At 41.5% G+C, this 26,524-nt stretch overlaps 1 protein-coding gene and 1 long non-coding RNA gene across 3 annotated transcripts in view; one reads left to right on the top strand and one right to left on the bottom strand.

Annotated features, from left to right (window-relative positions):
* The window catches only part of LOC129485161 (uncharacterized), a 75,029-nt gene that overhangs the window by 5,466 nt on the left and 43,039 nt on the right, over positions 1-26,524 (top strand). The gene's annotated exons all lie outside the window — the stretch shown is intronic.
* Positions 12,846-26,524, bottom strand: part of CNTNAP2 (contactin associated protein 2) — a 2,323,962-nt gene continuing 2,310,283 nt past the window's right edge. Inside the window, exons 23-24 of the mRNA XM_063641684.1 lie at positions 24,757-24,837; positions 12,846-18,410 (exon numbers count right to left, since the gene is read on the bottom strand). Of these exons, the coding sequence (XP_063497754.1) occupies positions 18,211-18,410; positions 24,757-24,837 (281 nt within the window). The 3' untranslated portion in view covers positions 12,846-18,210. The remainder of the gene's footprint in view (positions 18,411-24,756; positions 24,838-26,524) is intronic.

The following is a 26,524-nucleotide window of genomic DNA, read 5'->3' as shown; positions in this document are numbered from 1 at the left end:
AGGCTGTTCTCAAACTCTTTACATCAAGTGATCCATCCACCTCAGGCTCCCAAAGTGTTGGATTACAGGCGTGAGCCACCGCGCCCAACCTACACTGCCTTTTGATTGGCCTTGAGGATTGCTGAAGAACAGAGGAGCTGGGCTTTTAACTGGAATTTTATTTTATTTTTTGACCTATATATATATATATATATATATATATATATATAGTTAAACATTAACTTCTGGGGTACATGTGCAGAACATGCAGGTTTGTTACATAGGTATACATGTGCCATGGTGGTTTGCTGCACCCATCAAGCAGTCATCTACATTAGGTATTTCTCCTAATGCTATCCCTCCCCCAGCTCCCAACCCTGACAGGCCCCGGTGTGTGATGCCTCTCACCCCTGTGTCCATGTGTTCTCATTGTTTAACTCCCACTTATGAGTGAGAACATGTGGTGTTTGGTTTTCTGTTCCTGTGTTAGTTTGCTGAGAATGATGGTTTCCAGCTTCGTCCATGTCCCTGCAAAGAACATGAACTTGTCCTTTTTTATGGCTGCATAGTATTCCATGGTGTATATGTGCCACATTTTCTTTATCCAGTCTATCATTGATGGACATTTGAGTTGATTCCAAGTCTTTGCTATTGTGAACAGTGCCGCAATAAACATACATGTGTGTGTGTGTCTTTATAGTAGAATGATTTATAATCCTTTACGTATATACCCAGTAATGGGATTGCTGGTTCAAATGGTATTTCTAGTTCTAGATCCTTGAGGAATCACCACACTGTCTTCCACAATGGTTGAACTAATTTGCACTCCCACCAACAGTGTAAGAGTCTTCCTGTTTCTCCACATCCTCTCCAGCATCTGTGGTTTCCTGACTTTTTAATGATCACCATTCTAACTGGCGTGAGATGGTATCTCATCGTGGTTTTTGTTTGCATTTCTTTGATGACCAGTGATGATGAGCATTTTTTCATGTGTCTGTTGGCTGCATAAATGTCTTCTTTTGAGAAGTTTCTGTTCGTATCCTTTGCCCACTTTTTTATGGCGTTGTTTTTTTCTTGTAAAGTCTTTTTTTTTTTTTTTTTTTTGAGACAGAGTCTTGCTCTATTGCCCATACTGGAGTGCAGTGGCATGATCTCGGCTCACTGCAAGCTCCGCCTCTTGGGTTCATGCCATTCTCCTGCCTCAGCCTCCCAAGTAGCTGGGACTACAGGCGCCTGCCACCATGCCCGGCTAATTTTTTGTATTTTTAGTAGAGATGGGGTTTCACCATGTTAGCCAGGATGGTCTCGATCTTCTGACCTCGTGATCCACCTGCCTCGGCCTCCCAAAGTGCTGGGATTACAGGCGTGAGCCACCTCGCCCGGCCTTTCTTTTCTTCTTTATTAGTCTGGCTAGCAGTCTATTTTGTTGATCTTTTCAAAAAACCAGCTCCTGGATTCATATTTTTTGAAGGATTTTTCATGTCTCTATCTCCTTCAGTTCTGCTCTGACCTTAGTTATTTGTTGTCTTCTGCTAGCTTTTGAATTTGTTCACTCTTGCTTCTCTAGTTTTTTTTTTTTTTTTTTTTTTTTTTTGAGACAGAGTCTCACTCTGTTGGCCAGGCTGGAGTGCAGTGGCACAATCTTGGCTCACTGCAACCTGTGCCTCCCAGGCTCAAGCAATTCTGCTGCCCCAGACTCCTGAGTAGCTGGGATTACAGGTGTGTGCCACAGTGCCCGGCTAATTTTTGTAGTTTTAGTAGAGACAGGGTTTCACCATATTGGCCAGGCTGGTCTTGAACTCCTGACTTCAGGTAGTCTACCTGCTTCGGCCTCCCAAAGTGCTGGGATTACACATGTGAGTCACCGTGCCCGGCCTGCCCTAGTTCTTTTAATTGTGATGTTAGGGTGTCGATTTTAGATCTTTCCTGCTTTCTTTTGTGGCCATTTAGTGCTATACATTTCCCTCTACACACTGCTTTAAATGTGTCCCAGAGATTCTGGTATGTTGTGTCTTTGTTCTCATTGGTTTCAAAGAACATCTTTATTTCTGCCTTCATTTTGTTATTTACCCAGTAGTCATTCAGGAGCAGGTTGTTCAGTTTCCACGTCATCATGTGGTTTTGAGTGAGTTTCTTCATTCTGAGTTCTCATTTGATTGCACTTTTGTCTGAAAGACTGTTTATTATGAGTTCCATTCCTTTGTATTTGCTGAGGAGTGTTTTACTTCCAATTATGTGGTCAATTTTAGAATAAGTGCGACGTGGTGCTGAGAAGAATGTATATTCTGTTGATTTGGAGTGGAGAGTTCTGTAGATGTCTATTAGGTCTGCTTGGTCCACAGCTGAGTTCAAGTCCTGGATATCCTTATTAATTTTCTGTGTCGTTGATCTAATATTGACAGTGGGGTGTTAAAGTCTCCCAATATTATTCTGTGGGAGTCTGAGTGTTTTTGTAGGCCTCTAAGAACTTGCTTTATGAATCTGGGTGCTCCTGTATTGGGTGCATATATATTTAGGATAGTTAGCTCTTCTTGTTTCATTGATCCCGTTACTGTTACGTGTAATGCCTTTCTTTGTCTCTTTTGATCTCTGTTGGTTTAAAGTCTGTTTAATCAGAGACTACGATTGCAAATTCTGCTTTTTTGCTTTCCATTTGCTTGGTAAATATTCCTCTATCCCTTTATTTTGAGCCTATGTTTTTCTTTGCATGAGATGGGTCTCCTGAATACAGCACACTGATGGGTCTTTTTTTTTTTTTTTTTTTTTTGAGACAGAATCTCACTCTGTCACCCAGGCAGGAGTGCAGTGGCGTGATCTTGGCTCACTGCAAGCTCTGCCTCCTGGGTTCATGCCATTCTCCTGCTTCAGCCTCCTGAGTAGCTGGGACTACAGGCACCTGCTACCATGCCTGGTTTTTTTTTTTTTTTTTTTTTTGTATTTTTTAGTAAAGATGGGGTTTCACCATGTTAGCCAGAATGGACTCGATCTCCTGACCTTGTGATCCACCTTCCTTAACCTCCCAAAGTGCTGGGATTACAGGCGTGAGCCACTGCACCTGGCCCACGATGGTCTTGACTCTTTATCCTATTTGCCAGTCTGTCTTTTAAATGGGGCATTTAGCCCATTTACAATTAAGGTTAGTATTGTTATGTGTGAATCTGATCCTGTCATTATGATGCTAGCTGGTTATTTTGCCTATTAGTTGATGCAGTTTCTTCATTGCATAGATGGTCTTTACAATTCGGTATGTTTTTGCAGTGGCTGGTACTAGTTGTTCATTTCCATATTTAGTGCTTCCTTCAGGAGGTCTTGTAAGGCAGGCCTGGTGGTGACAAAATCTCTCAGCAGTTGCTTGTCTGTAAAGGATTTTATTTCTCCTTCACTTATGAAGCTTAGTTTGGCTGGATATGAAATTCTGGGTTGAAAATTCTTTTCTTTAAGAATGTTGAATATTGGCCCCCACTCTCTTCTGGCCTGTAGGGATTCTGCTGAGAAATTCGCTGTTAGTCTGATGGTCTCCCCTTTGTGGGTAACCTGACCTTTCTCTGCAGCTGCTGTTAACATTTTTTCCTTCATTTCAACTTTGGTGAAACTGAAGATCTGTGTCTTGGGGTTGCTCTTCTCCAGGAGTATCTTTGTGGTGGTCTCTGTATTTCCTGAATTTGAATGTTGGCCTGTCTTGCTAGGTTGGGGAAATTCTCCTGGATAACATCCTGAAGAGTGTTTTACAACTTGGTTCCATTCTCCCTGTCACTTTCAGATACACCAATCAAACGTAGGTTTGGTCTTTTCACATAGTCCCATATTTCTTGGAGGCTTTGTTCATTTCTTTTCACTCTCTTTTCTCTCATCTTGTCTTCTCGCTTAATTTTATTGAGTTGATCTCCAATCTCTGATATCCTTTCTTTTGCTTGATCGATTCGGCTATTGATACTTGTGCATGCTTCATGAAGCTCTTGTGTTTTTCAGCTCCATCAGGTCATTTATGTTCTTCTCTAAACTGGTTATTCTAGTTAGCAATTCATGTAACCTTTTTTCAAGGTTCTTAGCTTCCTTGCATTAGGTTAGAACATGCTCCTTTAGCTCAGAGGAGTATGTTTTTGCCCACCTTCTGAAGCCTACTTCTGTCAATTCGTCAAACTCATTCTCTGTCCACTTTTGTTCCTTTGCTGGCAAGCAGCTGTGATCCTTTGGAGAAGAGGCTTTCTCATTTTTTGAATTTTCAACCTTTTTATGCTGGTTTCTCCCTATCTTCAAGGATTTATCTACCTTTCGTCTTTGATGTTGGTGACCTTCGGATGGGGTCTCTTGAGTGGACATCCTTTTTGTTGATATTGATACTATTCCTTTCTGTTTCTTAGTTTTCCTTCTAACAGTCAGGCCCCTCTGCTGCAGGTCTGCTGCCGTTTGCTGGAGGTCCACTCCAGACCCTGTTTGCCTGGGTATCACCAGCGGAGGCTGCAGAACAGCAAAGATTGCTGCCTGTTCCTTCCTCTGGAAGCTTTGTCCCAGAGGGGCACCCGCCAGATGCCAGCCAGAGCACTCCTTTATGAGGTGTCTGTTGTCCCCTACTGGGAGGTGTCTCCCAGTCAGGATACATAGGTGTCAGGGACCCACTTGAGGAGGCAGCCTGTTCCTTAGCAGAGTTCGAGCATTCTGGGGGGAGATCCACTGCTCTCTTTAGAGCTGTCAGGCAGGGACATTTAAGTCTGCTGAAGCTGTGCCCACAGCTGCCCTTTCCCCCGGGTGCTCTGCTCCAGGGAGATGGGGGTTTTATCTATAAGTCCCTGACTGGGGCTGCTGCGTTTTTTTCAGAGATGCCCTGCCCCGAGAGAAGGAATTAGAGAGGCAGTCTGGCTGCAATGGACTTGCTGAGCTGCAGTGAGCTCCACCCAGTTCAAATTTTCCGGCGGCTTTTTTTACACTGTGAGGGTAAAACCGCCTACTCAAGCTTCAGCAATGGCGGACGCCCCTCCCACCACCAAGCTCGAGTGTCCCAGGTCGACCTCAGACTGATGTGTTAGCAGCAAGAATTTCAAGCCACTGGACCTTAGCTTGCTGAGTTCCATGGGGGTGGGACCTGCCGAGCCAGACTACTTGGCTCCTTGGCTTCAGCCCCATTTCCAGGGGAGTTAATGGTTCTGTCTCACTGGTGTTCCAGGTGCCACTGGCGTATGAAAAACAAAACAAACAAAAAACTACAACTAGCTTGGTGTCTGCCCAAATGGCCACCCAGTTTTGTGCTTGAAACCCAGGGCCCTGGTGGCTTAGGCACCAGAGGGAATCTCCTGGTCTGCCAGTTGCGAAGATTGTGGGAAAAGCACAGTATCTGGGCCAGAGTGCACTGTTCCTCCCAGTAGAGTCCGTCATGGCTTCCCTTGGCTTGGGGAGGGAGATCCCCCACCTCTTGTGCTTCCCGGGTGAGGCGGCGCCACACCCTGCTCCAGCTCACGCTCCGTCGGCTACACTCGCTGTCCAACCAGTCCCAGTGAGATGAACTGGGTACCTCAGTTGGAATCGCAGTTGGAAATGCAGAAATCACCCATCTTCTGCTTTGATCTCACTGGGAGCTGCAGACCGGAGCTGTTCCTATTCCGCCATCTTGCTAGCAAATCCTTTTGACTTATATTTTAAGTTCAGGGGTACAAGTGCAGGTTTGTTACATAGATAAACTTGTGTCATGGAGGTTTGTTGTACAGATTATTTCTTTTTTTTTTTATTATACTTTAAGTTTTAGGGTACATGTGCACAATGTGCAGGTTTGTTACATATGTATACATGTGACATGTTGGTGTGCTACACCCTTTAACTCGTCATTCAGCATTTGGTATATCTCCTAATGCTATTCCTCCCCCCTCCCCCCACCCCACAACAGTCCCCGGAGTGTGATGGTCCCCTTGCTGTGTCCATGTGTTCTCATTGTTCAATTCCCACCTATGAGTGAGAACATGCGGTGTTTGGTTTTTTGTCCTTGCGATAGTTTACTGAGAATGATGATTTCCAGTTTCATCCATGTCCCTACAGAGGAAATGAACTCATCATTTTTTATGGCTGCATAGTATTCCATGGTGTATATGTGCCACATTTTCTTAATCCAGTCTATCGTTGTTGGACATTTGGGTTGGTTCCAAGTCTTTGCTATTGTGAGTAGTGCCGCAATAAACATATGTGTGCATGTGTCTTTATAGCAGCATGATTTATAGTCCTTTGGGTATATACCCAGTAATGGGATGGCTGGGTCAAATGGTATTTCTAGTTCTAGATCCCTGAGGAATCGCCACACTGACTTCCACAATGGTTGAAGTAGTTTACAGTCCCACCAACAGTGTAAAAGTGTTCCTATTTCTCCACATCCTGTCCAGCACCTGTTGTTTCCTGACTTTTTAATGATCGCCATTCTAACTGGTGTGAGATGGTATCTCACTGTGGTTTTGATTTGCATTTCTTTGATGGCCAGTGATGATGAGCATTTCTGCATGTGTTTTTTGGCTGCATAAATGTCTTCTTTTGAGAAGTGTCTGTTCATGTCCTTCACCCACTTTTTGATGGGGTTGTTTGCTTTTTTCTTGTAAATTTCTTTGAGTTCATTGTAGATTCTGGATATTAGCCCTTTGTCAGATGAATAGGTTGCAAAAATTTTCTCCCATTCTGTAGGTTGCCTGTTCACTCTGATGATACTTTCTTTTGCTGTGCAGAAGCTCTTTAGTTTAATTAGATCCCATTTGTCAATTTTGGCTTTTGTTGCCATTGCTTTTGGTGTTTTAGACATGAAGTCCTTGCCCATGCCTATGTCCTGAATGGTAATGCCTAGGTTTTCTTCTAGGGTTTTTATGGTTTTAGGTCTAACATTTAAGTCTTTAATCCATCTTGAATTAATTTTTGTATAAGGTGTAAGGAAGGGATCCAGTTTCAGCTTTCTACTTATGGCTAGCCAGTTTTCCCAGCACCATTTATTAAATAGGGAATCCTTTCTCCATTGCTTGTTTTTGTCAGGTTTGTCAAAGATCAGATAGTTGCAGATATGCGGCATTATTTCTGAGGGCTCTGTTCTGTTCCATTGATCTATATCTCTGTTTTGGTACCAGTACTATGCTGTTTTGGTTACTGTAGCCTTGTAGTATAGTTTGAAGTGAGGTAGCGTGATGCCTCCAGCTTTGTTCTTTTGGCTTAGGATTGACTTGGCGATGCGGGCTCTTTTTTGGTTCCATATGAACTTTAAAGTAGTTTTTTCCAATTCTGTGAAGAAAGTCATTGGTAGCTTGATGGGGATGGCATTGAATCTATAAATTACCTTGGGCAGTATGGCCATTTTCATGTTATTGATTCTTCCTACCCATGAGCATGGAATGTTCTTCCATTGGTTTGTCTCCTCTTTTATTTCGTTGAGCAGTGGTTTGTAGTTCTCCTTGAAGAGGTCCTTCACATCCCTTGTAAGTTGGATTCCTAGGTATTTTATTCTCTTTGAAGCAATTGTGAATGGGAGTTCACTCATGATTTGGCTCTCTGTTTGTTAATGGTGTATAAGAATGCTTATGATTTTTGCACACTGATTTTGTATCCTGAGACTTTGCTGAAGTTGCTTATCAGCTTAAGGAGATTTTGGGCTGAGACGATGGGGTCTTCTAGATATACAATCATGTCATCTGCAAACAGGGACAACTTGACTCCCTCTTTTCCTAATTGAATACCCTTTATACATTCATCTAAATTTTTTTCAACGTTTTTAACTTCTTTGCATTTGGTTTGAATTTCCTCCTGTAGCTCGGAGTAGTTTGTTCGTCTGAAGCCTTCTTCTCTCAACTCGTCAAAGTCATTCTCCGTCCAGCTTTGTTCCATTGCTGGTGAGGAACTGCATTCCTTTGGAGGAGGAGAGGCACTCTGCTTTTTAGAGTTTCCAGTTTTTCTGCTCTGTTTTTTCCCTATCTTTGTGGTTTTATCTACTTTTGGTCTTTGATGATGGTGATGTACAGATGGGTTTTTGGTGTGGATGTCCTTTCTGTTTGTTAGTTTTCCTTCTAACAGACAGGACCCTCAGCTACAGGTCTGTTGGAGTTTGCTAGAGGTCCACTCCAACCCTGTTTGCCTGGGTATCAGCAGCAGAGGCTGCAGAACAGCAGATTTTCGTGAACCGCGAATGCTGCTGCCTGATCGTTTCTCTGGAAGTTTTGTCTCAGAGGAGTACCCGGCCGTGTGAGGTGTCAGTCTGCCCCTACTTGGGGGTGCCTCCCAGTTAGGCTGCTCGGGGGTCAGGGGTCAGGGACCCACTTGAGGAGGCAGTCTGCCTGTTCTCAGATCTCCATCTGCGTGCTGGGAGAACCACTACTCTCTTCAAAGCTGTCAGATGGGGACATTTAAGTCTGCAGAGGTTACTGCTGTCTTTTTGTTTGTCTGTGCCCTGCCCCCAGAGGTGGAGCCTACAGAGGCAGGCAGGCCTCTTTGAGCTGTGGTGGGCTCCATCCAGTTCGAGCTTCCTGGCTGCTTTACCTAAGCAAGCCTGGCCAATGGCGGGTGCCCCTCCCCCAGCCTCACTGCTGCCCTGCAGTTTGATCTCAGACTGCTGTGCTAGCAATCAGCGAGACTCTGCGGGCGTAGAACCCTCCGAGCCAGGTGCGGGATATAATCTCCTGGTGTGCCGTTTTTTAAGCCCGTCGGAAAAGCACAGTATTAGGGTGGGAGTGACCTGATTTTCTAGGTGCTGTCTGTCACCCCTTTCTTTGACTAGGAAAGGGAACTCCCTGACCCCTTGCGCTTCCTAAGTGAGGCAATGCCTTACCCTGCTTCAGCTCGCACACAGTGCACTGCACCCACTGTCCTGTGCCCACTGTCTGGCACTCCCTAGTGAGATGAACCCGGTACCTCAGATGGAAATGCAGAAATCACCCGTCTTCTGCGTCGCTCACGCTGGGAGCTGTAGACCGGAGCTGTTCCCATTTGGCCATCTTGGCGCCCCTTTGCCGTACAGATTATTTCATCACCCAGGTATTAAGCCTAGTACGCATTAGTTATTTTTCCTGATCCTCTTCCTCCTCCCACCCTCCACCCTCTAAAGGTACCCAGTGTGTGTTGTTCCCTCTCTGTGTCTGTATGTTCTCATCATTTAGCTCCTACTTATAAGTGAAAATATGTGGTATTTGGTTTTCTGTTCCTGTTAACTGGAATTTTAACTGGAAGGGATGTGCCTGTCTTGTTTTCTAGTCATTTCCTTGAGTCTTGAATGGTGCCAAGCATGTAGGAGATATTCTATAAATATTTATTAAATGAATTCCATAGTCTTGATTCCCCTTTGAAATCCATATGTTAGGGTAATTATTGAAATAATCTCAGTCATTTTGAGAAGATATATGCATACTTATGTATATATTTATATATAAAAAGTCTGTATTTAATTTTTTTAACCTGCAACAAATCATACTAGGTGCTCTTTGGAGTGTTTCTTTCCTTTATTTGTCCTAAACGTGCCTTTTTTTCTGGCTTCAAAGGGTGCTCTTAGCCCTGAGGTCTTGGGGAGCAAGCTTGCACTTTCCCTCTCTACATCTTTCATGACTTAAAAGGTTGCCCCTGTATCCCATTTTAGCCTTCCTAGACTTAAGAATTTTATCTTCCGATTTTCAATTTGTGAATACAAAATAAGTTCATCTCTGAGTTTCATCTGTCAGGTTTTAATTTAAATCTTATAATTTTACATTTATATATATGTTTAAATATTTAAATTATTTTATACACATCTCAATTAGTAATATAGCCTTTTTCCTTTTTGTTTTTAATTATACTTTTAAGTTTTAGGGTACATGTACACAACGTGCAGGTTTGTTACATATATATACGTGTGCCATGTTGGTGTGCTGCACCCATTAACTCATCATTTAACATTAGGTATATCTCTTAATGCTATCCCACCCCCATCCCAATTTTACATTTATATATATATATATATATATATATATATATTTTTTTTTTTTTTTTTTTTTTTTTTTTTTTTTTGAGATGGAGTCTCGCTCTGTTGCCCAGGCTGGAGTGCAGTGGCACAATCTCAGCTCACTGCAAGCTCTGCCTCCCAGGTTCACGCCATTCTCCTGCCTCAGCCCCTCCGAGTAGCTGGGACTACAGGCACCTGCCACCACACCTGGCTAATTTTTTGTATTTTTCGTAGAGACGGGGTTTCACTGTGGTCTCAATCTCCTGACCTCGTGATCTGCCCGCCTTGGCCTCCCAAAGTGCTGGGATTACAAGTGTGAGCCACCGCGCCTGGCTACATTTATATTTTTAAAAGAAATGACTTTCTCATGTTAGGTCAGAGAACTGAAAAAGATAAGCTATTTGTTATTTTCTTTTGGTGAAGACTTGGCATAGAGTTTAGTTCCTGTCCCCAGAGACTTATTTACTTACCATCTATCCAGAAGATGAAGTAAGATGAATGCAAAGATCATGAAAACATGATGAGAAAAGAAAACTTGCATTTTTTGTGGCAAAACTGCTTTGAGCTGTGGTCCTTTGTAGGTCCTTCGTAGCATGTTGGGTGTGTTTGAACAGGAGGGGGTTGCTGGTACAACAAAATCTTCAGGTGCAGTGATTATTCAGCTCAGGTTTTACTGAATTAATGGTTTCCAAAGTGACCAAAAAAAGGTAAACACATGCTAATGGTTACTCACATAATACTTTCTTTAAAGAGTTAGCTTTTGTACCTAAGTTCATTTGGGAGGACATGAACCCCTGCGTGAAAAATAGCACAGTTATTTCCTCTTTTCTATACTTTGTTGTCTGTTATGCCATGTCGTAACTGGCAAAGTGTAAAACTAGACATATTTTCTTCAATATAACTTCCTGCTTGAAACCCAGGGCCCTGGTGGCGTAGGCACCAGAGGTAATCTCCTGGTCTGCCAGTTGCGAAGACAGTGAGTTTCCTATAACTTCCTCTCCTACCCTTTTCTGCTCCCCCACACCCATTAATTAAACAAATACAGTTGCCCCTCAGTATCCATGGGGAATTGGTTCCAGGACTCCCTGCAGATACCAAATCCATGGATGCTCAAGTCCCTTATATAAAATGGTACATATTTGTATATAACCTAGGTACATCCTCCCATATAATTTAATCTCTAGATTACTTATAATACCTGATACCATGTAAATGCTCTGTATATAGTAGTTATACAGAAGGTCCCTGATTTATGATGGTTTGGCTTATGGTTTCTTGGTTTTATGATGATGTAAAAATGATACACATTCAGTACACTTCTTGACTTAGGGTGGGGCTATGACCCGGATAAACCCAGGGTAAATAAAAAATATCTTAAGTGGAAAACACACTTCTGCTTACAATATTTTCAATTTATGATGTGTTTATCAGCATGTAACCAATTCCATCATAAATTGAGAATCACTTGTATTCTTTTTCTATTTGTATTTTTTCGCATTGTTAATTTCAGTTTTTTTGACTATTTTTGATCTGAGGTCAGTTGAATCTCTGCATGCAGAACCGATGGATATGAAGGGCCTTTATTTGTACAAAATAAAGTTGCTACCCTCCTGGAACATATGTATGTATACAGAGTTTATTGTTGCTGGAACAGAGAAAGGAAGTCAGCATATTGTGGCCAAACCTTTTGTTGGAGATGTTAAACCCTCAACTTGCTGACTCATCTTTTTAAAATTTGTTAAGAACTTTTATGGTGCAGATTTTCTTTTCTCAAGGGACTTTATGACATTCTCTCTGTACCTGTTGGATCATATTCGCGAAGCATTCATGACCAATCTTTTTGATGCTTGATGCTTTCTGAACATACTGCAGTGCAATTGCTATTGATTGGCCTTGGGGATTGCTGAAGAACAGAGGACTTGGGCTTTTAACTGGAATTCACATTTATTTGGTATACGTTTAGATGCCTCACTGAGAATTGATTAAAAGGAAATGGCTTCCCAATAGTCATGGTCATTGAAGATCAGTATGGAGACTAAAGCAACTTCATCTTGGATGTGAATCTGCTATGTTGAGTTCTGATCAACTCCAATTCCTCCAGGAATGCCTCTAAGGTTTTTATTTTCTCTGTGGTTCCTTATGTAAAAGCATGTACTTAACCATAAATCCCACCCTTAAGTCAAAACAACTCTGATGTTGTCATACTTACTGTAAACCCTACCCTTAAGCAATTGTCCTACACATCCCTTCTGAAGTCTGTAGACCCTTTTCCTATGGTGGATAAGCCCTGGGTCCAGGGTGTGGGGGGCATGGGGGGTAACAGTGCAGGCATTCATCATCTGTCTAGTGGCTGCCTGAGACATGGCCTCTGTTTGTAATTCTCTATGAAATGTTTCTTTCTGAGAAATTGGAATTCTCAGCCTCTTTCTTTGGCCTCTCAGCTTCCTTGGCTTTGCAGGGGTGGTTTGCATAGAGCTGCTCACTGCAGAACTAGCAAGTGAGAGTAATAACTTAGATCTAAAAGCACACGGAGTGCATTTAGGAAGCTTCACACCTCTGATGCATACCGAGTCCTTGCTGTCTAGTTCCCTGGCTTGGATCCATGTGCCCGCTATCCAGTGTTACTCCCTCATTCCAAATAAGGATCAGAATATATTCTGGAGATAACTGAACTCGAGCCACATTTTATCAAGATGTGTGTAAATTAACCAAAGTCAATGTCCACTAAGCCACTTTAAGAAAAACTCCTCTTTTAACGGGGAGGTATTTGTGGTAGAAGGTTAACCATGGACATACCCAAATCAGACCTTTTAGGAGTAACTGTATCTCCACAACTTGTGGAAAGATGATATTCTCAGTAGGCTTATATTTCAGTGCTTGGAACTTACTTTTGCTGAAGGTTGAAAATTGCTCTTAAGAGAGACAAGTGGTACAAAACACGAAGAATCGCTTTTAGGATAATTAAAACTATTTTGAATTTTTTATTTATCAATCTGGTTTCTAATATAATTTTGGTTAAATGAAAGACATTCACAAAGAATATTAGGCATACGTACATAATTTCCTTCTTTCATTCTAGTTTACATGCCGTTGCTTTTAGAGAGTGAAATTTTGTGTTATTTCACAGGGATGGAATCCTATTTGACTTTACAGAAAGAATATTTAGCCCAGCTTTTCACAGCGCTAACCTCTGCAGTCACCATGCTCACTGAAAAAATTTTAAAAACCTGGCAAAATAAAACTTAGAATCAGTAAAATCTAGAACTATTTCTTGGCCTACTTGAGAGGAACTTCCATATTTTCACAGCCATCTCCGAAAGCAGCAGTTGCTGTAGATTAACTGAAACTTGGAAATGGTGCAGACTGTCTTGGTAGAACTGTACTTATAGCACAATTTTATCTGGAAAATAAACTTGTAAATGCATGCTGTATACTAATACACGTGTGCCCATATTTATTTTTGTTATCTCCTGCCAGTCTTTGCTCAATGGGAGATAACAAACCAACTTCTCAACGTGATTTCCCCATTTCATTGAATGAGATTTATATACCACTTATGAAAAAAAATACTGCTGTGAAAGAAATGTACTTTAAAGTTTCCAACATTACCATGCAGGGTACATGGAGAATAGGCATAGAGCCACTAGGCTACATGAACATGTCACGTTTGTATTTTGTGTTGGCCTATGTATAAGCCAGTCTAGCATGTTTGAGGGCATGGGTAAGAGTAGGTAAGGGAGCTACAAGTTACATTCAGGTGGGAATTTAGGGCTTTCTGCACAAAAAATTCTAATTTCTCTTTCCTTTTGCTATGTTGTATCTCCCAGTGTTGACAGGTTAGTCTGCATGATTAATAATTGAGCAGTTGTAGAGCCATGCCAGTAACTCTCCAATTCCTGAACGTGGCCACATTTGTCTTTTGATGTGACTTTCAACCACAAGCCACAAAGTAAGTCTTCCACTAGGCTCCATTGACTTCAGCCTTTATATAAGGGTTTCAAGGTATTTTGCAGTCAAGAATCAATGGCACCTTGCAACTGTCTTATGAAGTAGGTAAAACAGCTCCATCTTAAATACGGGACAAAAGTTTGAGAACTTGACCAAGGTCACACAGGGAGGGTCACACCAAGGCAGGGAGAGAGAAAGGGGATGCTGTCAGCTAATTCTTATGGTCCACTCTTACCAAAACATCATTTAAAAAATGGGGCTGGCTCGGCACGGTGGCTCACACCTGTAATCCCAGCACTTTGCAAGGCCGAGGTGGGCGGATCAGTTGAGGTCAGGAGTTCGAGACCACCCTGGACAACATGGTGAAACCCAGCCTCTACTAAAAATAGAAAAAAAAATTAGTCGGGTGTGATGGCGGGTGCCTGTAATCCCAGCTGCTTGGGAGGCTGAGGCAGGAGAATTGCCTGAACATGGGAGGAGGAGGAGATTGCAGTGAGCCCGAGATTGTGCCAGTGCACTCCAGCCTGGGCGACAGAGCGAGACTCCGTCTCAAAACAAAACAAAACAAAAAACCAAAAAAAAAAAATGGGGGTAGGAGCCACTGGTTCTTAGCTGAAGTCAGCTGGGGACATTGTTACTGTTTGTTTCACACTGGTTTAGGATCAGGTGGTTCTACTGGGACTAGCAATTTAGGACCTATCTTTGGCTGGCTTACTTGAATTCAATTTAATAATTGCTGCCCTGTTTTTTGGGAAAATTGCTCAACAGCGTGGTGAAAAGAAAAAAGGGGGGGGTTTCAAAATCGATGTTGTTTGGAGGCATGAGACATAAAGGGGCCATTAAAACGTTCACTGCGTAAGAGCAGGATATAGTGTGGTGAGGAGAGGAAGAGAGAAAAAAGTAGGATCAAAAAGAACAGATTCCATCATAGAAGGAAAGAAAAGCTTCTTGACACGACATGAACACTTGCATGTTCAAGTCCCATAGCTGTGTGCTTGTTCCTGAAGTGCTTCCAATGGCTTCTGTCTGTGCCCAGCTCTCAGCCTGCATATGGTGGCTGCTCAGCAGATGTTGAAAAGTAATATTAAGACAGAGTCTTTGGCTCATGCCAATGCTTTTTCTTGTGCCTCTGAATTCCTGCTCTTGGTAGTAAAGGATGCTTGTTTGTCAAATGCAGGGCAGTAGGACATTTTCTAGGAAAGGCTCTCTAAATTCTTGTTTTCAGCTCTTTAATGAAAACTTCCATATAACAAGTCTCTTTTTTTGAGCAGTTGGTGAAAGCAACAAGGGGAAATACATTTTTAAATATTAAGAAGGGCCAGAAAATAATTTAGCAACAAAATAGCTTTTTCAACCTCCTGGACCAGCTTTCTTGAACTCTAGGGAATATGCTATTTTGAGAGCTTAGGATCTCACTAACCTTGCATTCATTCAAAGTCATCTCCTAGCTTTTCAAAACATTGATATTTGCTTCATACACAGAAGATGTTTCCTGCACAACTTTAAATCAGCCACCAACTTTCCCTGAAACTTTAAAACAGCCTTTTTTTGTTGTTGTTGTCTATACAAATTATTTAAAGAGGCTACTACCAGCATACTTGTGCTTGCTTGATAATGTATTGGAATATAAGATGTCAAGATTTTGTGAGATGTGAATGACAAAGCAGGATTAGGCACTGAGAGCTTGGGTGCGAATGTCATGGTTATCGAGGCTGCACTATGCTAGGCTGTCCAGGGAGAGAGTTGGAAGACTTAATCCCTTTTCTTCACATAAATAGATTGCTTACCATTTAAAATGTACTGGATATGGCCTTCATAAACAGATGTAGGGATTTTTGTTAAACCCGTAATCCCAAGGAGAGGTCAAGATTTCCAGCATTTATTTGGCACTTAGTTACTTAATACTTTATCCACCTTTTGGTTTCCTATCTGATGGCCACATTATAACCTTCTTGAAGGGAGACAGTGTCCTATATGTCTTAATTGATGGTGATACGGGAGAACCACTGATCCCTGCAGTCATTCCAGTGTCCTAGGTTTGAAATTTTGGTAAGAGGATTGGATCTCATTTTTCACCTTTTGTGGCAGGAAAAGGAGAGGGAGGAGAAAGGATGAGAACATTTTAGTAGCAGAAGCTGTTTTGGGTGGCTTTAATTCCCTACTCATTTTGGGGGAAAAAGGGAAAGTGTTGAGACAATACATAAAGAACAGAGCTATCATGGGAATTGCAAGAAAGAATAAATTTCCTTCTGGCATTATTTGGTAGGTGCAGAAATAATACCTGTAAACCAGGTTTAAAAATCAGAAACACTTCTAAAACATCATGTTTAAAGTTTGCTTTCAACAATACACAAAATAACTCCTAATGGTAATCATCTTGGCTAAATAAAACAGCCTTTGCTTTTAATATGTCATTTGTAAATGTTACATTGTTCTGATATTTAGTGATATTAAATATTTTTCCATTTTAAATGTATTTTATAGAAGAATGATTAAAACCTTTTAAAATTAAGGGTGTCCATGACAGTGCCTGAGCTCAACCAGTAACGGTAAAAGGGCGTCAGGATTCCCTTTTGTTCTGTTACCTTGACTTGCATGGGAATTAACTGGTCCAATGTCTCCTTTGGAATGTGCTGTGTATGGTGTAATGTGCCACTGGCAACTCTAGGTAACGTTTTCCATTACCCAAGAAACTGATGTGGTCTGATAAGTTAGGCATACTGAGAATCTTGAAAAAGAATGCATAATTCTAACAAACTAGAATTTCAATTTTATTGAGCCAGGCCATCAGAACAATAGCATCTATACCTTTGAAACCTCCTCTTAACCTCTCCCAGGCAAATAAGGAAAAAGGATATTTAATTCCTCAGAATGGTGGGATCTCAAGATTTTTTAAAAAGTGCTTATTAAATATAAGGGGCTTGAAATATAATGATCATAAATGATAGTCTTTCTAGAAATAACTTTTGTGTAATCTGTTTAAAAAGATTTTTTGGATGCATTGTCCCCATTTGTTTACATGAAGTGTATTATTTTTAAATATAATCAGTGAGTTATTTGTTAAATAACTGGGTCAAGGTTTCAGATTAAACTAAGAGGTGTTATTAACTACACTTTTCCATCCTCTGGGAAGCAACAGGTACAGGTTTGTGATGAACGTGAGGTTCAAATGTGTCCATCTTAGAAGATCCCTGAATCACAGCAGTGTGATTGGATGGAAAAACACGTGGAGTAGTTGATTTAAAATATGGCAGTGTTTTCCATATCATCCAGAGTAACAGCAGTAATAACTTGACTTTATTGTGTTGCGTCCATTTACAGGACACTGTCTATTAGGATTCTGTCACAGGGGTGGAAAAACTACCAGAGATTTAAAGCAAAATAAGAAGCGCAACCTAATTTATGCATTCACTAGAAATTATCCATATTTTTGCTACAACTATAAAAGAAAAAGAGCAAACAAATCAAAACATCTGGCTCTAATTCCCCATTGAGGCGCTTATACATATATAAATCCAATATGTTTCAGATAAAACAGGAAAAAAATCTTTTGTAACAGCTGGTCACCATGGTATTGCAGCTGATAGTTACAGATATTGAATTGGTCTAAGACTACATACGTGGAACAATATTAGCTTGTAGAATTCAATGAAAAATCAAACCGACAACCCCAATATAAACTACCTTTCCTGGTTCTTTAATGCCTTTCTCCAGTTGTGCTGATTGTGTCGTTACACACCAGGTGCCATGCACTCTCTTCCTTCAACTGCTGGTATCAGTCAGGAACCCCAGATGCCAGAGAGCTGGCATAGATTGAGCTCTGCTTGAAAACTGGCATATAATAGGTTCTCTTTTCCCTCTTCTTTTCCAACTTATAGGACGTCAAAGGAAATAGTATATGAACACGAACTAGTTACTACAACAGCCCATTAAGGTTGACTAGAAGCAAAAGGAAGAGAATGTTGGGGGCCATATGTAGGTGCATCAGCTTTTCTCAAGAAAAAATACCCACGTTCTAAGGGCTCTTAAAAATGTAGAAAACTTGCCCTGTTACCACGGGTCTTTAGAACACCTCTAAACACACACAAAATAAGACAGAGATTACCTACAAATTTCAACCATTGCTTAAACTCTAAAGCATTTTTTGTATTAGTTTTGATACAGAAGGGAAAACGCAGCTATAAAGAAATATTAAAAAGTTTTTTTTTTTTTTGTGATCAGTCTCAAGAATATTCCACTACCTGCCTCCCCCAACTTGTGCTGATATTTTAAGGATGTGCTCAAGAGTATGAAGCAGGGTGCTTTTGTCCCTTTCTCTCCTCCCTAGTAATTCCCTCCTCCCTATCCCATAGCCAAGTAGCCACCCCTCAAATGAGCCATTCCTTTTTGCTTTCATCAATGGTCTCTGTGAAGTTGGGGTCGTTGTTCATAATGGCGGCGTCCGCGCTCTCTGCCGACTCCGCCCCTTTCGCTTCGTTGGTATGGTAGGTGCCCTTGTGGCGGAACATGTACCGGATCAGGAAGACCAGGGTGCAGAGGATGGTGAAAATCACCACAGCAATGACGCCTGGCGGAGAAAGGAGAAGCACGAGAGGTTAGACAGGGCTTGGGCGTCCCTCCAACACTGTCCCCACTTCACTACAGCTCCCTCAGATACAACCCTCTCCCATATAAAACACAAACTCCAAAACAACAAAGATAACAAAAATGAAGTAAGATTTCTGTTTTTGTCCATGAAGGAGTAACAGGAAAAACAGGAGTAACTTCTCTTCCAGCCAAAAGTAACTAAAATACTGGACACAATCTAGGAAATGACAAGTCTTCAGACATTAGAAAACAGGCAGAACAGAACAACAAAAAGGAGGAATCCTACATTTTTCCTAGTTTTCTGGCTGGCAGCGATTTTTGGACAGCAGTGTAGGGAGGGGAAGCACAAGAAAGCACAGTGGTTTCCCCGAAAGGAGAGGGGAGATAGAGTGCGCACGCGAGAGCTATGTATAGAAAGAACCCTAATAATCTGCACAGAAGTCTCTCTGAATTTGTGGCTAAATAATACTAACATGTGCATGTACAGAATGAAAGTCCACAGGCCAGGCAAAAACCAGAGCTCACAGAGGGCTGGGAGATGTTTATATTCCAACCAACCACACTGAAGAGACCTCATTGAACAATCAGAGCATTTAATACAGTTGATAGAATGGTCATGCTGAAGATGTTTGCTAAAATAGGCATAGAATAGAGACTACTCTAGATCTGTCCTGAAAAAGCTTTAAAACACATCTAAATAACGTCAAGCCGCAGAGAAAAATAATTCAGAGAAAAAAAATGTAGGAAAATGTCACTCGACCAGAAGAAACATCAGTCAATTAGAAGGAGATCCAGAAAGGACAGAGCATGGAATGAGCAGATAAGGATAGTACAATAGCTGTTAGAAACCTGCACAGGGGTTTAAAGGAAAATATGATTAAAATGAGAGGAAAAAAATGAAATAAAGTGGAATTTGTAGAGGTGAAACACACCATGTCTGAAATGAAAAAAATACTGGATCAGGCCGGGTGCAGTGGTTCACGGCTGTAATCCCAGCACTTTGGAAGCACTGAGGCGGGCAGATTACATGAGGTCAGGAGTTTAAGACCAGCCTGGCCAACATGGTGAAACCCAGTCTCTTATACTAAAAGTACAAAAATCAGCCAGGCTTGGTGGCATGCGCCTGTAATCCCAGCTACCCAGGAGGCTGAGGCGCGAGAATCGCTTGAACCTGGGAGGCGGAGACTGCAGTGAGCCAAGATCGTGCCACTGCACTCCAGCTTGTGTGACAGAGGGGGACCCTGTCTGAAAAAAAACAAAAAGGAAAGAAGAAAAGGAAAAAAAATACTGGATGAAATAATACAGATTAGATGAAATAGAAGTAAATATAACTGATCTAAACACTCCAATTAAAAAGTAGAGACAGTGGATAAAAAAGATGCCTACTATATGATGTCTACAAGACAAGGGTGGGAAAAGATATGCAAACAGTAATCATAAGCTGGAATAGCTACATTAATATGAGACAAAGGACAAGGTTGTTAGTAGAAATGAAGAACATTTCATAATGACAAAAGGGTGCATTCATCAAGAAGACACAATGTTCCGAATGTGGATAAACCTAAGTGCAAAATAAATGAAGCAAAAACTGGCAGAACTGGTAGGAGAATTAGACCAATTCGCAATTATAGTTGGAGATTTTAACACTGTTCTGTCAGAAACTGATAGAACAATTGAACAGAAAATCAGCAAAAATTTTAAATTAGACTCAAACAATACTACTAACAAACATTACCTAATGATATTAGACCAATCCTACACACCTTTCTTAAAATACAGGAGAAAACACTACTCAATTCATTTTATGAGCCCAGCATTATCCTGATACTAAAACCGTAAAAATGTTACAAGAAAACTATGGAGCAATATTTTTTTTTTTTTTTTTGAGACAGTGTTTCGCTCTTGTTGCCCAGGCTGGAGTGCAATGGCACGATCTGGGCTTACTGTAACCTCAGCCTCCCAGGTTCAAGCAATTCTCCTGTCTCAGCCTCCCGAGTAGCTGGGATTACAGGCACCCGCCACTATGCCCAGCTAATTTTTATATTTTTAGTAGAGACAGGGTTTCACCGTGTTGGCCAGGCTGGTCCTGAACTCCTGACCTCAGGTAATCCACCTGCCTCGGCCTCCCAAAGTGTGGGGATTATAGGCGTGAGCCACTATGCCCGGCTACAATATTCTTTTAAATAGAATTTTAGCAAATCAAACCCAGCAATATGTAAAAAAGATCATGTATTATGATAATGTTAATCCTAGGAATGCAAGTTTGGTTTAACATTAAAAAATAGGCCGGGCACGGTGGCTCACGCCTGTAATCCCAGCACTTTGGGAGGCCGAGGTGGGCGGATCACGAGGTCAGGAGATCGAGACCATCCTGGCTAACATGGTGAAACCCTGTCTCTACTAAAAATACAAAAAATTAGCTGGGCGTGGTGGCAGGCACCTGTTAGTCCCAGCTACTAGGGAGGCTGAGGTAGGAGAATGGCGTCAACCCAGGAGGCAGGGCTTGCAGTGAGCCGAGATCGCGCCACTGCACTCCAGCCTGGGCAACAGAGCGAGACTCCGTCTCAAAAAAAAAAACAAAAAAACAAACAAAAAAAACATTAAAAAGTAAAGCAAGGTGATTTACCGCATTAAGCAAATAAGGAGTAAAACAATATGATCATCTAAATAGATGCAGAAAAAGCATCTGGAAAACTTCCAATACCCATTCATCATACAGCTTTCAGTAAACTATGAGTAGAAGAAACTTTCTCAATCTGATAAAGGACATCTATTGGAAACCTACAGCCAATATCCTATTTAATAGTGAAAGATCAAACACGTTCCCCTAACATAGGGAACAATGCAAAATTGTCAAATCTCAATATTTATTCACTTTTGGACTGAAAATCCTACCCGGTGCAATGAAACAATAAAAGGATATAGACTGGAAAGAAACAAGTAAAAAAATCTCATTATTCTCAGATAACATGCTTGTCTAGGTAGACAATTCTGAGGAATATACAAAAAAAGTTATTAGAACTAACAGCAAATTTAGCAAGGTTACAGAAGGCAAGACTGATATAAAAGATCAATTACACTTTTATATGCCAGAGAGAAACACTTAGAAAATGAAATTAATAAAATAGTATTAATTGCACAAATTTAAAAGCTGTTCAAGACTTCGCATTGAAAACCACAATATGTTGCTGAGAGAAACTGAAGAGACAAATAAATGTATAGATATACCATGTAAAGCTAGAAATACTAAATATCGTTAAGATGTCCTAATGAACCCGTCTCGGCCTCTCAAAGTGCTGGGATTACAGGCGTGCGCCACTGCGCCTGGCCAGGATTACAGAACTTACATTGTTTATTTCAAGACTTAGTATAAAGATACAACAGGCCAGGAGTGATGGCTCACACCGGTAATCCTACCAGTTTTGGAGAATGAGGTGGGTGGATCACAAGGTCAGGAGATTGAGACCATCCTGGCCAACATGGTGAAACCCCGTCTCTACTAAAAATACAAAAATTAGCTGGACATGGTGGCACGTGCCTGTAATCCCAGCTACTCGGGAGGTTGAGGCAGGAGAATCGCTTGAACCAGGGAGTCGGAGGTTGCAATGAGCCGAGATTGCGCCACTGTACTCCAGCCTGGCAACAGAGTGAGACTCCCATCTCAACAAAAAAAGATACAACGGTAAAGCAAGCATGATATTGGCTAAGGAAAGATATATAGACCAACAAAACAAAAAGCCCAGAAAATAGACACACACACATATATGGTCAGTTGCTTTAACAAAGTGCCAAGAAAATTCAATTGAGGAAAAGTGTAGTTTTTTTTTTTTTTTTTTTCAACAAATGGTTTTGGAATAACTAGATATTCATTTGGAAACTACTGACTTTGACTCTTCTCTCACACCATTTATAAACATTAACTCCAAGTGATTAAAGAAGAAAGCTGAAAATCTTCAAAACCTTTGGGTAGGCAGATTTTTAGATAGGACAAACCAACCACAAACTATAAAAAGATTGGGGCTGGGCACGGTGGCTCACACCTATAATCCCAGCACTTTGGGAGGCTGAGGCGAGTGGATCACTTGAGGTCAGGAGTTGGAGACCAGCCTGGCCAACGTGGTACGATCCTGTCTCTACTAAAAATACAAAAATTAGCCAGGCATGGTGGTGCACACCTGTAGTCCCAGCTACACAGGAGGCTGAGGCAGGAGAATTGCTTGAACCTGGGAGGCAGAGATTGCAGTGAACTGAGATCACGCCACTGCACTCCAGCCTGGGCAACAGAAAGCAAGACTCTGTCTCAAAAAAATAAATAAAATTAAAGTTATGGACTTGTTACACTTATAGATGCTTCAATTAAGTTCATTTAAAAAAAGGCAAAAAACAGGATTGGGATCTTAATGGTAACAGGGATGTCAATATTAATCTATGCATGAGGCTCAATGGCTATCCTAGGAGAGTCAAATTATTTTTTTATTTTTTTTTTTTTTTGAGACGGAGTCTTGCTGTCTCCCAGGCGGGAGTGCAATGGCGCGATCTCGGCTCACTGCAAGCTCCGCCTCCCGGGTTCATGCCATTCTCCTGCCTCAGCCTCCCGAGTAGCTGGGACTACAGGCGCCTGCCAACACGTCCGGCTAATTTTTTGTATTTTTAGTAGAGATGGGGTTTCACCGTGTTAGCCAGGATGGTCTCGATCTCCTGACCTCGTGATCCGCCCGCCTCGGCCTCCCAAAGTGCTGGGATTACAGGCTTGAGCCACCGCGCCCGGCCGAGAGTCAAATTATTATGTAGCTGTCCATGGTGAGAAGAAAACACTGGAATATTTTAGATGCTACAGCTTATTAATTTTCTGATACATTTTTAGTTTTTATTATTTTAATTGTGCAAATTTATGGGGTACATGAGAAAATGTGTTACACGTATACAAGGAATAGTGATCAAGTCATAGTATTTAGGGGTTCATCAACCAAGTACATTTTTGTTAGATATAGTCATCCTACCTGGCTAGCAAACCCTGAATTTGTTCCTTTTATCTTACTGTATGTTTGCACCCTGTAACCCACTTCTCTTCATTCTCCTTTCTCCTCCTGCTCAACTTTTCCAGTCTCTGTTATGTGTTTTTCTTTCTACCTCCATGTGTTTAAATCTTTTAACTCCTGTGTATCACTGAGGACCTGCAATATTTGTCTTTTTGTGCCTAGCTTATTTCACTTAAAGTAATGACCTCCAGTAATTTTCTGATAATTTATATTATGTTAACTGAAACCAGACTGGCATTTTCCTTTTCATCTTTTTTTTTTTTTGAGACAGGGTCTCACTCTGTCACCCAGACTGGAGTACAGTGGTGTGATCTCAGCTCACTGCAACCTCTGCCTCCCAGGCTCAAGCAATTCTCCTGTCTCAGCCTCCCGAGTAGCTGGGATTACAGGCATGTGCCACCACGCCTGGCTAACTTTTGTATTTTTAGAGATGGGGTTTCACCATGTTGGCCAGGCTGGTCTTGAACTCCTGACCCCAAATGATCCACCCGCTTCGGCCTCCCAAAGTGCTGAGATTACAAGCGTAAGCCACTGCACCCAGCATTCCTTTTCATTTTTTATAGTACACTATCCTGGACCATTTGGGTTGCGAAAGGATGAGACTGAAAAAGATCGGAGGGGGATAAAGAAATGTCCTGCCTATGGTCACTACTACCTACTTAATTATTCTGAGTGTCCAGCTCGCCACTGCTATTTTTTACAAGCCAGCATTAAAAAGTAGCCAGGTCACATTTACTATATTTCTTTCTTTTTTTTTTTTTTTTGAGATGGAGTCTCACTCTGTTGCTCAGGTTGGAGTGCAGTAGTGCGATCTCGGCTCACTGCAACCTCTGCCTCCCAGGTTCAAGCAATTTTCCTGCCTCAGTATCCCGAGTAGCTGGGACTACAGGCGTGAGCCACCATGCCCAGCTAATTTTTGTATTTTTAGTAGATACGGGGTTTCGCCATGTTGGCTAGGCTGGTCTCGAATTCCTGACCTCAGGTGATCTGCCCACCTCGGCCTCCCAAAGTGCTAGGATAACAGAGGTGAGCCACTGTGCCTGGTGATATTTACTGTATATCTTCACATCATATGTCATAATCTTTAAACAGCAAAATGAATAATGTAAAAACCTAGAAAACTTTTTTTCCTAGACTACTATGTTATTGACAACTATTATTTTCCATGGTTTAGTAGCCCCATATAAGCCTCCTCTAGACATCACCTACCTCCAATGATAGCCGAGTTTCCCTCTAGACATCACCTACCTCCAATGATAGCCGAGTTTCCCTCTAGACATCACCTACCTCCAATGATAGCCGAGTTTCTGTTGACTCCATTTCTTATAGCTTGGCCTTGTCCTGGATTATATGGAAAATCCGCACTGGCTGTACAGAAAGAAAGAAAGAGTCAAGTGTCAGAGTCAAGTATACTATTGATCCCACATAATTTGATATCTATTTCTTCATGCAACTCTTCAACACTTTGTTTTCCCAAATGAAATCTCCATTTCAGATGGACCCGTCTTGCCATTGTCTCCCACAAGAATCACAACAGCCTCCATCCCTTTTCCTGCTGTTTCTCTTTGCACAAGGCCTAGGTAAACACGACTTCCCACTTGGAGCAATATTAGAGAATCCTAGAACTACCTGAGCTGGCCTGCTCTAGTTCCACAGACAGATGAGTTTATGCATTTGAATATGTTTCTTACATTTGGTTGAAATCTGCTTCCCATCCACTTTTAACCCCATGCACAAGGGGTGGCATTCAATATATTTATAGATGAGCTTTTCACAGCTACGGTATTAAAAAGTTTAAAAAGGAATCATTCCTTTAAACTCGTATTTTTCATGGCTGTAATAAGACACTGGCACACTTCAGGAATTTGTAAGGGGGTAATAATTCAAAATAGTTGAGAAGAATATTAACTGCCTAGTGAATTTTCCATTTCTTTCCCTATTATAAATGATAAGAATCAGTTGTGTTAAATTTAGGTATTTCTCTAAGATAAAACAAATTTTAAGCCCGGTAAAGGCAAATAGATCCCAAAGTCCATCTGCAGGTCAGCAGACTATCTTCTGTCATCCACAGGACCTAACACAACTTCAGAAACAATTCACATTTGTTGGTCTTCTGTTGGAGAAGTTAAGGTAAATCTTCCAATAGAAGCAGATCACCTTAGTCTAAAGCAAGCTCTGGCTACTGGATGGCACCAGTTAAATGTAAAAAGAATTTAGAAGTACTTATTTGGTACAATGCAATGTGTACACACCAGGCAAATAGGTTTATGTGATGATTCAGGGAGAACATTGCTACATACTCCGTTTTCTAACACTAATTTATTCCTGGGCTATGGACTTCCAAGATTATCCAGGATGATGATGAAAAGCAGGTAGAGCCCTTTTTCCTCCTCTTCTCTTGGAAATACGGCAACCAAAAAGGGAGATTCCAGATTCTTTCAACACATGTGATATTTGATCCTTTCTCTTTTAGACTTGATATTCTTTTTTTGGGGGTGGGGGTGGGGGGCGGGGAAAGGGTCTCACTCTGTCATCCAGGCTGGAGTGCAGTGGTGTGATCTTGGCTCGCTGCAACCGCTGCCTTTTGGGCTCAGGTGATTCTCCTGCCTCACCCTCCTAAGTAGCTGGGATTACAAGCACCTGCCACCACGCCTGGCTAATTTTTGTATTTTTAGTAGAGATGGGGTTTCACCATGTTGGCCAGCCTGGTCTCAAACTCCTGACCTCAAGTTACCCACTCACCTTGGCCTCCCAAAATGCTGCAATTACAGGCATGAGCCACTGCACCTGGCCAGACTTGATATTCTTGTTTAATACCAGGAAAATTATACTCTCTCTCTCTCTATATATATATATATTCCAAATTATCTCAACTATCAGTTGACTGAGTAAAAGCACAGACACTAAGAAAGCTACAAATGAAAGTGAACTTAACTCTCGAGTGTTCAAGGATTTCATATTCCCCAAGTCTTTAACTGGGGGATGCAAAAGAGACCACTGATGGTTTTTGCTTGTTTTAACTGGCTCAATTCTTTCTTTTTTTAAGATTTGGTCT

This window comes from Symphalangus syndactylus, chromosome 6 (genome assembly GCF_028878055.3).
Source record: "Symphalangus syndactylus isolate Jambi chromosome 6, NHGRI_mSymSyn1-v2.1_pri, whole genome shotgun sequence".
In the NCBI taxonomy this organism is placed as follows: Eukaryota; Metazoa; Chordata; class Mammalia; order Primates; family Hylobatidae; genus Symphalangus; species Symphalangus syndactylus.
The sequence above is the reverse complement of the archived record's forward strand: the minus strand, read 5'-3'. Positions and strand labels throughout refer to the sequence as shown.